Source organism: Drosophila serrata, unplaced genomic scaffold (genome assembly GCF_035046125.1).
Source record: "Drosophila serrata isolate PLE 108 unplaced genomic scaffold, ASM3504612v1 contig_30, whole genome shotgun sequence".
In the NCBI taxonomy this organism is placed as follows: Eukaryota; Metazoa; Arthropoda; class Insecta; order Diptera; family Drosophilidae; genus Drosophila; species Drosophila serrata.
Window position 1 is genome coordinate 1385949 of NW_028256928.1, and position 16629 is coordinate 1402577.

General features: G+C 44.8%; 7 protein-coding genes across 7 annotated transcripts; 4 read left to right on the top strand and 3 right to left on the bottom strand.

Annotated features, from left to right (window-relative positions):
- Positions 1 to 699: 699 nt before the first annotated feature.
- On the bottom strand, positions 700 to 1817 carry LOC110191723 (cuticle protein-like). The gene is made up of 2 exons (XM_020962641.2): positions 1629 to 1817; positions 700 to 1540 (listed from the first exon to the last, which is right to left on the bottom strand). Exons 1-2 carry the CDS (start codon positions 1638 to 1640, stop codon positions 827 to 829), a joined length of 726 nt encoding a protein of 241 aa, XP_020818300.2. The 5' UTR covers positions 1641 to 1817; the 3' UTR covers positions 700 to 826.
- A 1117-nt stretch (positions 1818 to 2934) lies between these two features.
- LOC110191724 (cuticle protein-like) lies at positions 2935 to 3908 on the top strand. Its single transcript, XM_020962642.2, has 2 exons — positions 2935 to 3010; positions 3135 to 3908. The coding sequence occupies exons 1-2, from the start codon at positions 2999 to 3001 to the stop codon at positions 3816 to 3818; spliced, it is 696 nt and encodes a 231-aa protein (XP_020818301.2). The 5' UTR covers positions 2935 to 2998; the 3' UTR covers positions 3819 to 3908.
- Positions 3909 to 6798: 2890 nt separating this feature from the next.
- Positions 6799 to 7720, top strand: Ccp84Ac (chitin-binding domain-containing protein Ccp84Ac). The gene is made up of 2 exons (XM_020962643.2): positions 6799 to 6810; positions 6889 to 7720. Exons 1-2 carry the CDS (start codon positions 6799 to 6801, stop codon positions 7555 to 7557), a joined length of 681 nt encoding a protein of 226 aa, XP_020818302.1. The 3' UTR covers positions 7558 to 7720.
- A 1760-nt stretch (positions 7721 to 9480) lies between these two features.
- On the bottom strand, positions 9481 to 10264 carry Ccp84Ad (cuticle protein Ccp84Ad). Its single transcript, XM_086832049.1, has 2 exons — positions 10253 to 10264; positions 9481 to 10190 (listed from the first exon to the last, which is right to left on the bottom strand). The coding sequence occupies exons 1-2, from the start codon at positions 10262 to 10264 to the stop codon at positions 9558 to 9560; spliced, it is 645 nt and encodes a 214-aa protein (XP_086688175.1). The 3' UTR covers positions 9481 to 9557.
- Positions 10265 to 11033: 769 nt separating this feature from the next.
- Positions 11034 to 11850, top strand: Ccp84Ae (chitin-binding domain-containing protein Ccp84Ae). The gene is made up of 2 exons (XM_020962885.2): positions 11034 to 11100; positions 11218 to 11850. The coding sequence occupies exons 1-2, from the start codon at positions 11089 to 11091 to the stop codon at positions 11848 to 11850; spliced, it is 645 nt and encodes a 214-aa protein (XP_020818544.2). The 5' UTR covers positions 11034 to 11088.
- Positions 11851 to 12541: 691 nt separating this feature from the next.
- Positions 12542 to 13138, top strand: Ccp84Af (cuticle protein Ccp84Af). Its single transcript, XM_020962784.2, has 2 exons — positions 12542 to 12553; positions 12615 to 13138. The coding sequence occupies exons 1-2, from the start codon at positions 12542 to 12544 to the stop codon at positions 13068 to 13070; spliced, it is 468 nt and encodes a 155-aa protein (XP_020818443.2). The 3' UTR covers positions 13071 to 13138.
- A 1901-nt stretch (positions 13139 to 15039) lies between these two features.
- Ccp84Ag (cuticle protein Ccp84Ag) lies at positions 15040 to 16026 on the bottom strand. Its single transcript, XM_020962785.2, has 2 exons — positions 15965 to 16026; positions 15040 to 15700 (listed from the first exon to the last, which is right to left on the bottom strand). The coding sequence occupies exons 1-2, from the start codon at positions 15974 to 15976 to the stop codon at positions 15122 to 15124; spliced, it is 591 nt and encodes a 196-aa protein (XP_020818444.2). The 5' UTR covers positions 15977 to 16026; the 3' UTR covers positions 15040 to 15121.
- Between the last annotated feature and the right edge of the window lie 603 nt (positions 16027 to 16629).

Here is a 16629-nt window from a genome sequence, read left to right on the forward strand (position 1 = left end):
AGGAAGCAGTTGGCTAGCTGGAACTTCGCCTGACCTTGGGGCGCCCCTTGCAGAATCCAGAACTGTTCTAGGGAGAAAAACAACAGGTGTGCCGTCCTCTAGTCGCACATAAATCCCTACGCAAGTTGTGGGAAAATAGAGCCTGCAACTAGAATTAAACTGCAGTTTAATTTGCAGCTCCCCCGACAAGATGCTGGAACATTTATCACTTGGCAAGTAGAGTCGTGACCCCATAATTTCCGTTTTATATTACAAACACCAACAACAAAGGCGGTTCTCTTTGCATTCAAATGGAAATGACCGACGGTACAAAGCTCAGAAATTTGCGCAGTCCCTTCAGACAGACAGGGGGATCGGGATCGGGATCAGGATCAGGATCTGCATGGCCAGCGGAATCATCAAGCAGGCCAACGCAGTTCGTTGCCCTCGCCTCATCCTTAAAGGATCGCGGAACAAAAGTCCAGACTGCACCACCAAAAAGCACCACAGGAACTGCATCGCCCTACGACTGCAGCAATCCTTTTTCGTGGCCTAAGATGTCTGTGAACTTTTTCACACACAATAAAAACAAATGAAAACAAAAAACAAGTTATGAAAACAAGCAAATAAATAATACTCAAGCCCAACAGGATAATGTGAACGACCTCTGAGAGTCCTTTAAAGAAATACCTCTGAGTAAGCTTCTCAAAACACTCTTGCTTTTCATGATATGTCTACATACTCGTATGCATTTTTTTATTGGTGCTGTCAATAAATAAATGTACAGTAATAATAAAGCCAACAATTCTATATACAACGTCGATTTCGATCTCGTCCACTATATTCCTTAATGGTGGTAGGCAACAGCGGGAGCGGAGTACGAGGTGTAGGTGGCAGCTGGGGCGGCGTAGTGAGCAGGGGCGGCATAGTGGGCCACGGGAGCAACGGCAGGGGCGGCGTACGAGGTGTAGGCAGCGGGGGCAGCATAGTGAGCAACGGGGGCAACAGTCTTCACAACAGCGGGGGCAGCATAGTGGGCCACTGGAGCCACGGTCTTGACCACAGCAGGGGCGGCGTAGTGGGCAACGGGGGCAACGGTCTTGACCACAGCAGGAGCGGCGTAGTGGGCTACGGGGGCAGCATAGTGGGCCACAGGGGCGGCGGCAACGGTCTTCACAACGGGAGCAACGGCAACGGCCTTGACAAGGGGCTCACGGTTAACCACGGCGTTGAATCCGTTGATGGGATCGGCGGTGTACTGAACGGTCCTCTTGTAGCCATCGGCATCGATCAGGGAGTACTCGCCGCGGACCACATCTCCGTCGCGCTCCTCTACCTGTCCCTTGTTGTCGCCGGTCAGCTTGTCATCGACTCCATACGAGAAACGGTACTGAGGATGGGGATCGTACTCCTCGGTGGCCTTGACCACGACCTTCTGGGCCACGGCGACGGGGGCATGGGCGTAGGTGGCCACAGCAGGGGCGGCGTGGTACACCTGGGGTGCGGCAATTGGGGCATAGCCAGCGCTGGCCACGGCGACGAAGGCAAGAGCGAACACGAACTAGGGAAAGGTGAAGGGTGAAGTCAGTTCCTCGTCCTCTCACTTTCCATGGGGACCAGGTGATCCCTGCTCCATCCCGAACACTTACCTTGAATGCCATTTTGCTGGAAGTGCTGATTGTTTGGTTCTTTACAGAAGTGAACTTGATCGGCGAATGATACTTTTCTGCGCCCAATCCTCAACTTTTATAGTAAACCAAGTCGCAGCTCTGCTCTGCCCAAATCCGCTCTGCCCAGATCAGATCTGCTCTGCTTTGGTTCAGCGCTATTTTCGCGGTGACAGCGAAGTGTGTTTAATGTTTCTCGACTGCGATTGTTGTCGGGCAATAACTTGTACTTCCTGTTCGTGGCGCTAAGCTCTGTGGGTGTGCAAAATGTGAGCAGAATGAGTGGCTTTGGCCGCGAATTCTGGAGCCGGTAATGCCTAGTCAAGTGAAAGAACTTTGGGGAAAGGTTTGCACACGAAAAATGGGAAAGGGCTTGGCGAGGCTTAATGTGGGGCTAATTATTTCACTGGATTACTTTGCTTAAAGTTGTCATATAAAAATTACGAAATCAACTGGTATAGTTTCTTTTTTGACTTTTATTCTGGTTGGTTATCTTATGCTGAGCTTAAGCTCTGGTAATCTTGTTAAGAACAATCTTGTTATGATTATTATTCTATCGGTTTTGTAATCTTCTTAGGGTTATGTAAGCTTGGAAAGCTGTTTGGAAAGAAAGTTGAACGAACTTTTGTTATTTCCATTGGATGTTATTGAAAATAATAATAATAATAATAATAATAATAGAATCAAGGCTATTCTTTCAAGAAGGTACATAATATTTGGTTCTTTTATAAGTTTGTAAAATGTTTACCTTTTTATTTTAAGATTATTATCTAAAAAACATACAAATATATTTTCCTTAATAAAGGTTCCTTTATCAATTATTTAATCATTTCCATTAAGGGTCGACTTAAGCTTAAGATTCATTGCCATTATGTCAGACACTTATCGTCGCTTGTGCAATCATCGGAAGTCAAGGCCACCCAATTGTCGGAAGATATATCCCCAAAACCCATATCTTCGTTCTCAAACCATCCTCTCTTGGCTACCTGTAGACCTGCGATTAATCGGCGGGGCTATTAGCAGATGCAATCATTTCACAATATCCAATTCGTACGTGGGCATCTGGCTGCCGGGAAATCCCGCGCGAATCCGCCGAATCCTTTCTAAATAATTGGTCAGCACTTGGCCAGCTCGGATTGGACAATGTCGCAGTCGACGTCGACGCAGAGCGGTGACTTCGCGCTAATTCGGACCATGATATGCAGAAGGCCGAAAGCCAGCACCTGCCTGGCCTGAGCAGAAAGTGCAAGCGAGTGCTATAAAAGCGACGGCCAGGCCAGAAGCCACATCATTCAGCCCTCAGCATCGTTTCTGCAAAGAACCAAAAAACCACAACACCAAATCTTAACAAAATGGCATTCAAGGTGAGTCCTCTTAAAGGGGAATGTGGGATTCTGGCAGTCATTTCTTTCTTTATCCTTCCTAAATCCAAATTCTATAAAATGTTATATTAGGAACATTACTGATCTATTTTTTCTCAACCCACAGTTCGTGTTCGCTCTTGCCTTCGTCGCCGTGGCCAGCGCTGGCTATGCCCCAATTGCCGCACCCCAGGTGTACCACGCCGCCCCTGCTGTGGCCACCTACGCCCATGCCCCCGTCGCCGTGGCCCAGAAGGTCGTGGTCAAGGCCACCGAGGAATACGATCCCCATCCTCAGTACCGTTTCTCGTACGGTGTCGATGACAAGCTGACCGGCGACAACAAGGGACAGGTTGAGGAGCGCGACGGAGATGTGGTCCGCGGCGAGTACTCCCTGATCGATGCCGATGGCTACAAGAGGACCGTTCAGTACACCGCCGATCCCATCAACGGATTCAACGCCGTGGTGAACCGTGAGCCCCTTGTCAAGGCCGTTGCCGTTGCTCCCGTTGTGAAGACCGTTGCCGCCGCCCCTGTGGCCCACTATGCTGCCCCCGCTGCCTACACCTCTTACGCCACCCCAGCTGTTGTCAAGACCGTTGCCCCCGTTGCCCACTACGCCGCTCCTGCTGTTGTCAAGACCGTTGCCCCCGTTGCCCACTATGCTGCCCCCGCTGTTGTGAAGACTGTTGCCCCCGTTGCCCACTATGCCGCTCCAGCTGTGGTCAAGACTGTGGCTCCGGTGGCCCACTATGCCGCTCCTGCCACGTACACCTCGTACGCCGCCCCTGCTGTTGCCTACCATCACTAAGAATCGCCATTTCCCATTCCCCAAAACACGTCCATTGTTATAGTTTTACGAACGACCCCTTAAAATAAACAAATATTTTTCACATAAAAAGTATACATTTATTTTACGATCACGATATCCGCCTGGAAGGATCTGTTTGGCCAGCGGCAGATTTGAAATTCAATTTAATTATTTTCGGTTCATTAGGGCCCGATTGGAGCTGCTGTGTGGCCAATTAATTGAATTTGTCTGCGACATTGAAATTCCGACGTTCGAGTTCCAAAGTCAAATTGAATTTTTTCTTTCAATTGTTCCATTCCATTTAGTGCTCCATTTGCTACACCCGCTACGATTCGATTCGGCTCTGGAAATCGACCAATCCTATCAGCGGATAATAAATCACAATCGGATAGCTGTGAACTATGTATGTATATTTATATAAGTGTGTCACGGATGTAGCTATGGAATTCTTACACTCGGGCTTTTAGCACGTGGTCAGGTGGTTTCCGGTTGGTTTTTGCAATTGTCTCAGAGTTGCCGGCTTTTCCCCATCTAATTTTATTCCCATTCATATTCCTACGATGACGTAGTGGAATCAATATATGACCCCGAACTGGTTTTATAGGAGACCAGACGTACGTCTGATCTCGAATGGTTCTTATAACAACCATTAATCAATTGAAGCTATTTATTAGTAAATTTGTCATGAAATGTCTTTATTAAGTATCTTGAATGCTGAAATCAGTTTCAGTAATAATTGTAAGAATACTTCTTTATATTTATAAAATTCTTTCAAATTTTAAATAATTGGTAAATCAAGTTGCTCGCTTAAGTCTTTTGTTTTCTGACATTAATTTCCTTTGATTTGATTAAATTTAGTATATTAATTTATCACCAAATAACACAATTATTATCAGATTGTGGTGGAGAATGTATTTTATAATAAATCGTATCTTAAGATTTATCACGTGGTCAGTTTGATTCCGGCTGCCTCTGAGTAAATCTTAGATTTTTATCTAACGGATATGGTTTGCCGGCTTTTCCCCTTCCCAAGTTAACTCCTATTCCCATTCATGTTCCTACGATGACGTGGTGGAATGGTGGTGACCAGGAACTGGTTTGACTCGCGGCCAGACGCACGTCAGACAAGATCTGAACTGTTCTTATAATTTTTGAGCTCATTGTTTGATTTGCCGGGTAATGAGATCGGGGCCTTTGGCACAATACTGCCAAGTAACAGATTTGCTAATTAAAACGTTTTTTTTATTGAAAGTGAAATATACAATAAACTAAACTTAATTGAAGTGAACTGAAATCGAAAATGAATTGTCTATTGAATTGGCCTTAAACGGTCATTGATTCCTGGATCGATCCCCAAGATAGCAGAGTCTATGCTTGCTTCAATGGAATAATTAAAAATCGATTTGTTAATTTAGATGAGAAAATTGTGCATTTGAGGCGCACCCTTTTCATATAAAAATGCAAAACTTTGTATGATTTCTAATATATTCTTCAGCGTGTATGTATAATTAGTTGAGACTCTATTAGTGCTGGATTTTTTTATATTTTATGATAACTTTAGTCATAATTATGTTAACCCTAACAGTTTGCGAGTGGATTGTGGAATTGAATAGGAAATTCATCATAACTAACCCAAAAATGCATTAATTTCAATTCAGAAAGCAGTTCTATGCTAGTTTTTGATCGATTTATAAATTTACATACTAATTTTAAACATTTAAATATTTAGCAATTTTTGAAAATTTTAATAACCCCTTATAAAATTTTGAAATTTCGACAAAAATTTTGAAAAATATTTTTTTCTACCGAACATGGCTATATCGACTCGGCTGAATGTACTGATCAATAATATATATGATTTATAGGGTCGGAAATGATTCCTTCAATACGTTTTTAGGTTCTGACTGAAATTATAATTCCCTGCAAGGGTTTTTATCTTAAACCATATATATATGATTCTGTAAGTATATTTCCTGTGTTCACAAACGTTTTCTGCATTTGAAATTAATTTATTTAACCAAAGACTTCATTTTGTAATATTTAATATCATTTAATACATCAATATAAACATTGTAAAGTTAGATAGAATGTTTTAAATATCTTAAATGTATCCAATATTTTATATTCATTTTATTTACAACTTCCTCTATTCCCACGACGACCTTCAAATGAAATTCTTTCGATACCAGCCCCCGCTGAATTTTATTTATTACATCACTTGGCCGAGCGTTGAGTCACTTTCCTGCCCATTTCGACTTCGACCATGATTGAGCACTTACCTAGGCCACAATAATGGCTGTAAAGCAGCGAGCAAAAAGCTTCAACCAGAAAGCTCGACCATTACTTGTCCATTTAGCCATGTGAGGTGATCGGGCACCTTTTTTGGGTCATTTGCCAAGCGGAGGATAGCGGAGGTGTGTCCCTTGCCGTCTTTCTCTGGTCTCTCCTATTTGATGTGTGCGTTTGTGTCAAGTGCAGCGCTGTTCATCGATCAAGCTGCGATTTATTGGGTTACTTACATGACTCGAGTGTGCCCCAAAACCACGATGCCCGTAGCCCCCCAAAAACCCCTCTTTAGAGTCCGGATCCCCGATACAAATCGAGTTGCTCGCTTAAGTCTTTTGTTTGTAACGACTTTGACGGCTTTGTCCGTCTCCCCCCATTCACACAACAATAGCGAAATGGGTGCGACTCGTGGGTGCAAATCTTTTTTTTTTTTTGGGTAAATCTAGCGATCCACGGGGAGGGGAGCATGCAAATGAATTACGATCGAAGTGATTTGCTGTAAGCCGCCAAGTGAAGAGAAGAAAAAAAGTGAAAGAAAGGCCAACGGAGAAACAATGGCCCAAAGATTTTTCGTCTATAAATACGAATGCAGCCGAGGTTCAATTATTATTCAAACCACGTACTCCACAGAAGGAGGACAAAGTCGCGCTTCTTTCGCTCCGCAGTTTGCCCACTAACCTCAAACTCTCGCCAAATGGCTTTCAAGGTAATCCCCGGCTGATGTAATACCCAGCCCCATGGCAACAGGCTATATTGATTTTGAATTCAATTCAATATTTTTCAGCTGATTGCTCTCGTCTCCTGCTGCCTGGCAGCCGCATCCGCTGGTATTATCCCGCTGGAGCAGCACGAACACCAGCCGCAGCTCTACCAGGCCCACCAGCCACAGCATGTGATCTACCAGAAGCAGCACGAGATCCATCCCCACGGCCATGAGGTGTACCCCGACGATCCTCATCCCAAGTACAACTTCGCCTACGATGTCCAGGACGCTCTCTCCGGGGACTCCAAGAGCCAGGTTGAGTCCCGCGATGGGGATGTGGTCCAGGGCGAGTACTCGCTGGACGATGCCGATGGCTTCCGTCGCACCGTCAAGTACACGGCTGACTCTGTAAACGGATTCAATGCCGTTGTGCACCGTGAGCCTTTGGCCCATGTGCACCACAAGGTGGTGGCCGCTGCTCCCGCTCAGTACCATCATGCTCCCGCTGCCCCCGCTGCCGTGATCAAGACTTATGCCTCTCCTGCTCCCGCTTATGTGGCCCCCGCTTACACTGCTCCCGCCTATACCGCCCACCACGAGGTGCAGCCCCAGCAGCACCAGATCGAGCATGTGCATGTCCAGCAGCCGGCTCAGGAACAGGATCACCAGCAGCACCACTATGCCAGCTACGAGTCCCCCGCCCACTCGCAGGCCGCCCATGAGGGTCATGAGTACTACCACCACCAGTAAGGGGTTACCTACAGCCACAGATCACCTGACGAGCAAAAAGTATCAACTCTGCATCTACACTACATCGCGATAACTCATTTAGACATTATCCTAGTTTTGTTGATTAGTCTTACTCTTCCTGTACATATTTCTAATAAACTATCTACCTATATGAATATATAAACAATTGTTGTTTTTATTCATATATAACAATATTAGGGGCTTACAAAGAAACCATTGACAAAATTGCATTCATTCATTCATTTTGTTTGAAAGCCCTAAGAAATATACAATACCCATATTTAATATCACATAAATAATTGAATTGAATTATTTCCAAATTTATTGGGTAAACATAGACAACTCTTAAATAAAATTAAATTTCACCAAAAGCCTTCAAATTTCAGCAAACTATTTTGTCAAGGCTATACCAATGCCACAAAATATTGAATGACTCGCATAATTACACATTCAAAGCTAGCCTGATTGGGATTATCTTTGCATCGCCTCGTGTTCTGCTGGATTACACACTCCTATGTCCAACTTAAGTAAGCTTAACAATCTATGTTTTTTATTTTGATAAAAAATACCTACACCAAAGCCAGAACAATTGGCAGTAATTTTATTAAGTGTGAGATTTACATTTTAAGCATTTGGCCAGTATTTCCCGATTGGTCATGATTAGCGGTAGCAATACCATGCGAATATTTGCCCGTGCTCGATTTTCGCACTTGGATCGGGCGAATCGAGACCGGTTTTTCGGGCATGCCAAAATATCCGGTAGCAACAATCGCACTTTTTGCAATTTTAATGTCGCACACAAATTGAATGTCAAATTACTTGGGACATATCTGCTGGCACACGGACACTCTGGCCGAAATATGTATGTATGTATGTCCAATTGGCGGGCAAGAAATAATTTGCTCCACATTTCCCGCACACAAAGGTCCAACGCAACGCACATTAGCCGCCACATCGCCACTGGCAAGAGCTCTTGGCCTTTCGCGGCTCTTTGTTTGCCACTGCCGGGGATAATAATCGACAGCCTCGACACTGGTCAGTACCCAGCATGGATCTCTATTGAAATAACTGGGCGCAGTTAAATACCAAATTTGATTGCATTTGGGAGAAGTCAATTTTGGATAGAATTAAAGTCTAATTATAAGCCTAAAGTGTTTTAAAAAGAATGCGGTAAAGTTTAAAACCCTTTTATTAAAAAATATAAAACCTAAAAAAAATAATTAAAGAAAAATTGTATAGTAGTTCAATAATTAATAGCATTTTTAAATACGAGAGTGATTTTTTTTTTGCAAATATGTGACAACACCAAAAATGAATCAAAAGACTTAAGCGACGAACTCGAAATCAAGTTACCAAATGTCGTTTCATGAACACGATTAGCTTAAAACCTTGTTTATAGTATGTTTATCCTTTTTTAATTTGAAAATATGATACAAGACAATATAGTTATAATATATACTAGTTTTTAAGAACATTTGAAGACCATGTTTGTATGTAAAACAACAAACATTGGCGGTAAATAGACGGTCAACATAGATACTTATATCCGTTATAGCCGTACTGAACCATATATAAACAATCAGCAGAAGTCTGCTGACTGTATTTGAGCCAGTTTATTATAAAGCTATATCCGTGACACACATAAAACGATTATGACTTACTTTTTACTGATACGATTGGTTAAACCCAAACTCAAATTTAATTGAATTTTTCGAGGGAGTAATAAACGGAACACCGCTGAGCGGAAAAATAATGATTAAAAGAAAAAACTCGACTTGACTTTGAAACTGGAGTTTTGGAATTTCAATGCCACCGACTATTGGTAATTGAATTTAAATGTTAATCGAGCTATTATAAACCACGATAGTTTCTATTCAGTTACTAGCTTAGAAATCCTTTGAATACTTTAAGTAAAACATACTATTTATATCAATAATAAGGGTATATTTTTAGGGGACATTCGTATAACTATAACAAAAAGGGTTTCGGGCTTTCAGTTCTTAATGGTGGTAGGCAACAGCGGGGGCGGCGTACGAGGTGTAGGTGGCAGGAGCGGCATAGTGAGCCACGGGAGCCACAGTCTTGACCACAGCGGGGGCGGCATAGTGGGCAACGGGGGCAACGGTCTTGACCACAGCTGGGGCGGCGTAGTGGGCAACGGGGGCAACAGTCTTGACCACAGCTGGGGCGGCGTAGTGGGCAACGGGGGCAGCATAGTGGGCCACAGGGGCGGCGGCAACGGTCTTCACAACGGGAGCAACGGCAACGGCCTTGACAAGGGGCTCACGGTTAACCACGGCGTTAAATCCGTTGATGGGATCGGCGGTGTACTGAACGGTCCTCTTGTAGCCATCGGCATCGATCAGGGAGTACTCGCCGCGGACCACATCTCCGTCGCGCTCCTCAACCTGGCTCTTGGAGTCTCCAGACAGAGAGTCCTGGACATCATAAGCGTACTTGTACTGGGGATGAGGATCGTACTCCTCGGCGGCCTTGGCCAGGACGGGCTGGGCATGAGCCACGGCCACAGGTGCGTGGGCGTAGGTTGCCACAGCGGGAGCGGCGTGGTACACCTGGGCGGCGGGCAGAACACCGGCGTTGGCGGCGGCGATCAGGGCGAAGAGAGCGATGAACTGAAAGTGGAACTCGGATTAGGAGCTGGTTCTTGGGGATTATGAGTATCCTCGGGGCATACCTTGAATGCCATTTTGAGTTGTTTGGTTTGGTTAGTGGAGCTGCTGCTGCTGCTGTTGGTTGCTGAGAGGCGAAGTGAACTGTGAGGGCTACTGGGCCAGCACTCCGCTTATATACGGAGATGGAGCGATCTCTGCACTGGTTGGCCACGCTCTTGGCGTAATTAGTGCAATTCACTTATGCTAAACGTGTGTGCAGAGGGAAATGCGTAGCATTGAGGCCGTGCTCAATCTTTGTATCTTTGCGGTTTGTCATCCAAATAAATTCAATTTATCCAAGAGATACGTAAAGCGTGCGCACTGTCATTTCTACTGTTGTCCAAAACCTGTTTTGGTTCACGAAACAGTTAATTAATTTATAGGTAAGTAGTTTAAATGGGATTTAATTGGATTTGCTATATATTTGATATTGGTATAAGACAATAAATGTCTTTGTCCTTTAATGGATAGATTTATTTATAAATTATAAGAACTTTGAACCTTATGTTAATTATAATTAATTATCAAAAGATTCTTTACTTTAAGAGATCTGTTATTTTGTTTTATTATAGCACCCATACTTCTCAGAATTAGGTAATTAAAATTGGCCTGGTGTAATCGATCGAGTGCAGGTGGGGGATTCCAATCGAAGACTTCCAAATGGACAGAACCGAAGAGGGTGCGTGACAATTTTTACAAGCCCCCCAGCGCCCGTTCGAGGTGAAGCGCCAAAAATGAATTCCAATTAGGTGTCATCAATGTCGCCAAATCGCGTATAAAATCCAATAGCTCACATCGGGTAAGACATTCAGTGTTTGGCTTTAGCCCAAGACAGCAAACGTTAATCAACTAAACAACAATGGCCCTTAAGGTTAGTCGAAGGCTTCAAAGGATTATCAGTGCCAGCGCAGTGTTATTTAATAAGAAATTACTACAAAAGTAATCGGCTCGTACACTTATTTATTTATTTTATTTAATATTTTTATAGATCGTGATCGCTTTGGCTCTGTTCGCCGTGGCTCATGGCGCCGTGCTGAGGACGGCTGCCCCTGTGGCAGTGGCTGCTGCTCCCGTTCCCGTTCTGGCCAAGACAGTTGAGCTGGAGGAGGTGGATCCGCATCCGCAGTACTCTTACAGCTACGATGTGCAGGACACTCTCTCTGGCGACAACAAGGGACACGTGGAGGAGCGCGATGGAGATGTGGTCCGAGGCGAGTACTCCCTGATCGATGCTGATGGTTTCAAGCGCACCGTTACCTATACTGATGCTGTCAACGGTTTCAACGCCGTCGTCCGCCGTGAGCCTCCTGCTGCCGTAGTGGCTGCCGAGCCTGTGGTTAAGGTTGCCGCTCCTTTGGTCAAGGCCGCTGCCCCCGTTGCCCTCGCTGCCCCAGCTCCCATCGTACGCGCTGCTCCTCTGGCTGTATCCACGCCCTTCGTCCGCTCTGCTCCTTTGGCGGTGGCTGCTCCCGTCATCAAGTCCGCTCCTCTGGCCCTGACCACACCCTTCGTCCGCTCTGCTCCTCTGGCAGTGGCTGCTCCCGCTCCGGTTCTGCGCACTGCTGCCTATACCGCACCTCTGAGGTACACCGCTCCAGCTTACACCGTTGCCAACTTGTAAACTGATGGGACCAGAAAGAGGACTGTTGTTGTTGTTTTGTTTCTATGATAATAAAATGTGATTTGTTATGTTTATATGATCTGAGTTTGTCTGAGATTAATTAAGGTTTCCATAAGTTACACTTTCATTTAAAGTTCTTCCTCACAAAATGCCACTAGTCACGGGTGTAGGTCAGTTCCAATCGAGTATTGTCTCTAATCTCTGTGAGCTCCCCAGCCAAAATACCAATCCGGTAACATGATATCGCTCTCAAGGCAGAATAGTGAAAGCGATCGATTCGCGAATAGCCCGCGGAGGGACACACAGATCCGAAATCTGAGGGTCTCTCCAACGACACTAAGCCGCACCACATTTGCATGTGTCCGCGGATTGCATAAATGGATCTTGTGCCCATGGCGTGGGCAGTTGTAATTGCCTCGTTTCCAGTCGATAAATTAATAAGGTAAATAGCGAGCCAACAATACCAGCAATAGTAAATGGTAGAAAAAAAGGTGTAAAAAAGTGATATGAAAAGTGACAAAAATGATTTTGCCAGCAGCGAATTAACCAATTTCCATTCGCTATTCGAAGCTTGGCCCCTTTGAGTGAGTATAAAAAGCAGTGCTCGTGGCGGAGTAAATCATTCCACAGCCTCTCTGTCTTCGCAGCAGTTAACGGATAACCAGCAAGCCTCCTTTTCAAACCCAGAGCCATGGCCTTCAAGGTGAGAGATTCACAGGATATGGCCACTTCCTTGCCACAACTAATACACTTTCTCTCAACAGTTCTTCGCTGTTCTCGCCCTCGTTGCGGCCGTCAGTGCTGGAGTCCTTCCTGTCCAGCAGGTGTACCATGCCGCCCCCGCTCCTGCTGCTGTGGCTTATGCCCACGCCCCCGTCGCCGTGGCCCATGCCCAGCCCGTCCTGACCAAAGCCACCGAGGAGTACGATCCTCATCCACAGTACAAGTACGCTTATGATGTCCAGGACTCTCTGTCCGGTGACTCCAAGAGCCAGGTCGAGGAGCGCGACGGTGATGTGGTCCATGGCGAGTACTCTCTGATCGATGCCGATGGCTACAAGAGGGTGGTGCAGTACACCTCCGATCCCGTCAATGGATTCAATGCCGTCGTCAACCGCATTCCCCTGGAGCATGTGAAGACTGTGGTGAAGACCGTGGCTCCCGTGGCTGTGCCCGTTGCTGCTGCCCCACTGCCAGTGGCCTACCATCAGCACCACTAAGTGTGGAACCTATTCCGATTTGTGGCCACTGTTGTAGATCAATAAATTGTTGAATATTTGTAAGCTCATAGCGACTGAAGTACATTTTTATTGGGTGGCACTTTCTACTGAATAATAATTAAAGCATTCTGTGCTTAAAAAGACAACCTTCACATTAAAAATATGAGAGTCAGTCAGCCAGAAAAACACCGAGTAAATAAGCTATTGTAAGTGGGCAGCCGCAAGGGAGTTGCCCTAATCCCACCCAATAAAAGTCAATGGAAGTGATTATTTGGCATTGCCTTGGCTCTTCTTTACGGCCTCTTAACCATATGCATTTTGTAATCAATTTTGTGGCAGTAATAACTCATTAATGCCTCCAAATTGATCAGGCGTCCGCGTCCGACCCATTTTACACCAATCAACGAAAATTGAGGCAGACATCCGATCGGAACGAAAACGCATCGATCGGAACATTTCAATGAAAACATCTGCGTCGAAGGCTTATTGAATTTAATGCATGTAATGCGCCCGGCTCTTGGAAACCAGTTAAGGTCACTTAAGTTGCAGCTTTGGCTTGGCCAGAAACCTTTCGCCAAGTCTCTGTTTTATGTTTTTTGTATTTTTTTTTCGGCCTGCTTGAGAATGATTTACGCGACATTATTGGGTCCCGAATCGTTTTCCTTATCTGGCCGCCTTTCCAACGCGGACAAGTGCAAATATGCCAAGGTACTTTAAAGTAAACAACAGACAGCGAACAACGGACAACGGACATCGAGGGTTAAGGTCAAAGTCAGTTGGCATTGTTAATTACCGTTGCAGCGAACGGACTCCGCTACCCATTCCCATTCCCATGTTTAGCATGTAAGTACACACAGCCCCAAAGATCCACGGCAACAATTCAGATTTTTTAATGACAGTGCGCATGCGCAACTCGCGGCGAGGCCCATAAACTTAACCAGACGAATTACATTAAAGCTCGTGTCGCATTGAAAATCAGACCGACCGAACGGCTGCCGCACTTAAGCCCCGTTTGCACCAGCTCCATGAATGAGTAAAAAGTTTTCGGGGAGTTTCCTTACACTCAAAATAATTTATTTTAATTAGTATAGCGTAGAGTAGTGTAGGATATTCCTGATTTACTTATAATAATACTAATTCGATTCGAAATCTAAATTCTTCTTCTAGTTAGGCTTTGGCTAAATTACTCCACAAGTAGGCAACACTTTTCTTCAGTGTGATGTAAATGCTTCTGACATTGTCTTTACGGTTTTGTCGCGCATTTCGTGCGTTCTTGGACGTGTTGGACTGCGGTCTTGCTGTCCCATTATGCGGACATAACTTCATTGTGTCTTTCTGTGACAGTTAGTGTTATTTTGTCAGTAGTTGTCGCTTTCAGTAAATTCTTTCTCTTTATCTGGCCTTGAAAACGGTCGTGGGAGAGTGAAAGTGAATTACATTTTTGTTTTTTTTTATAAACAAAGAAGTAATTATATGTTAAAGATACTTGTTTTTCCTGACTGATGTCAATGAATATCAATTGTGTGAAATTTAAATGCAAGAAATAAATAAAAGAGTACAATTAAGGAGCTATAACATAACTGAAAAGGTAACATAATATAACAGATTTGGTTAATTAGTTTACTAATTTAGGGGCGATCCATAATTACTTAGATGTAATCAATTTTGCAATTGGCTTTCATTATATTTGTCAAGTTCAAATCATTATTATAATCTTAAAGATATCTCTTTGTGAAAAGATAATATCTGGAAAGAAATAATATATGCACATTTAATTTTCAATATAATTAAATGTTTCACAGTAAGTTATGATTGTATATATATAATATATAGTTTGTTAATACCAACTTTTATGTGAGGTACATGATTATAGAACCATTGCTTTTCATTAAAGGTAATAATCGAAATACCAATTAAAGCACAAATTATTTCGAATATTATCCCCTCCAGATAAAAGATATAGCTTAATTTCCATTCAATTAGATCACATCCTTTTATTCAATAACAACTAACGGCAATGTTTGGGTCGTGGTAACCAATTAATTAGATAATTAATAGGCGTACGAGATAAGGGGAGAGGCGAACTGGGTCTTGACGATGGCAGGTCCAGCAGCGACCAGGGGGGCAGCGGCCTTGACAATTGGCGCCGGGGCAGCATAAGCCAGAGGAGCTGGAGCAGCGGCGTAGGCCAAGTGAGCGGGAGCAGCGGCATAGGCGGCGGTCAGAGGAGCAGCACGGACAATTGGGGCAGCAACGGGAGCGGCGACAGCGGCACGGACAACTGGAGCGGGAGCGGCAACCACGGCAGCGGGGGCAGCGGCAACAGCGGCCACCAGAGGCTCACGGCGGACGACAGCGTTGAATCCGTTGATGGGATCGGCGGTGTAGTCCACAATGCGGCGGTAGCCATCAGCGTCGTTCAGCGAGTACTGGCCCTGGACAATGTCACCGTCGCGGCTCTCCACCTGGGTCTTCGAATCGCCGGAGATGGCGTCCTTGACATCATAGCCATAAGTGTACTGAGGATGGGGATCGTACTCCTCCACCTGGGCAACGGCGGCCAAGGGAGCGGCAGCGGGAATGATGCCAGCGCTGGCCACAGCAATGCAGGCGGCGAAAAGGATGGTGAACTGCAATTGGCAAACAATAAAATAGTTAAGTTATTTTTATAGCCTTCTATAGAAGTATTAACTGGAGGAGGCATAATGGGATCCGTATGAGAGCAGTTAGAATGATTCTTTCAAGATCATAACAATCACAAGTTTCTTGAGCTTTTTTAAAATTAATCTGTTGTCCTCGATCTATTTCAGATTGATCTTATTTCGATTTATTTGTGGTTTCCTCTGTTTATTTGCACTTATCACTTGGTTTGCACTTGAGAACTTAGTCCTTACTTTGAATGCCATTGTTGATTGTTTTGGGTTTGGATTGGCTGCTCTAGATACCGTAATTGGTTTTGAACTGATTTGAACAACGTCCAACTGGGGCTTATATACCGCCTCGATGGCACTTCGCCCGAGTTCGATGTCAGCGGCGTGCACTTGCGTCACAAAACCGCGCCGACCATATCAAAATGCGAGACGCTCAAGACTAGAAGCGGGGGAAGACTTGGGGACAAGGTGACTGAGCTGAGGTGACAAAGCCGCGGCGAGCATAATGCCTTCTTGATTGAATCGCACCTGAGCGGGCAGCCGAATTAATATTGGCCTCAGAAGTCGCATACCCGAACGTGGCAGTCATGGCAGCCCCCCATTATTCCCCATCCCGATAATCGATCCACAAAAATAATGATGATCGCTAAAGCGCTTTCGAAAAATGCCAGCGCACTAATGGCAGCCATATCGTATGCAGCGCATGCGCAAATGCATAACAACGGTTTTTCAAATCGACTTTTTGCACTTTGCAAGCTCACCCATTTCGATTCCGATTCCGATTAACCATAACTCGTCGCGACCTTAAGCGCTTTTTTTTTTTTTTTGGTGTCGCTGTCGCTCCAGTTGAACACTAATTGGATTTCAAGCTTTGGTTTATGGTGGCCACCGCACTTCCGAATGCCCAC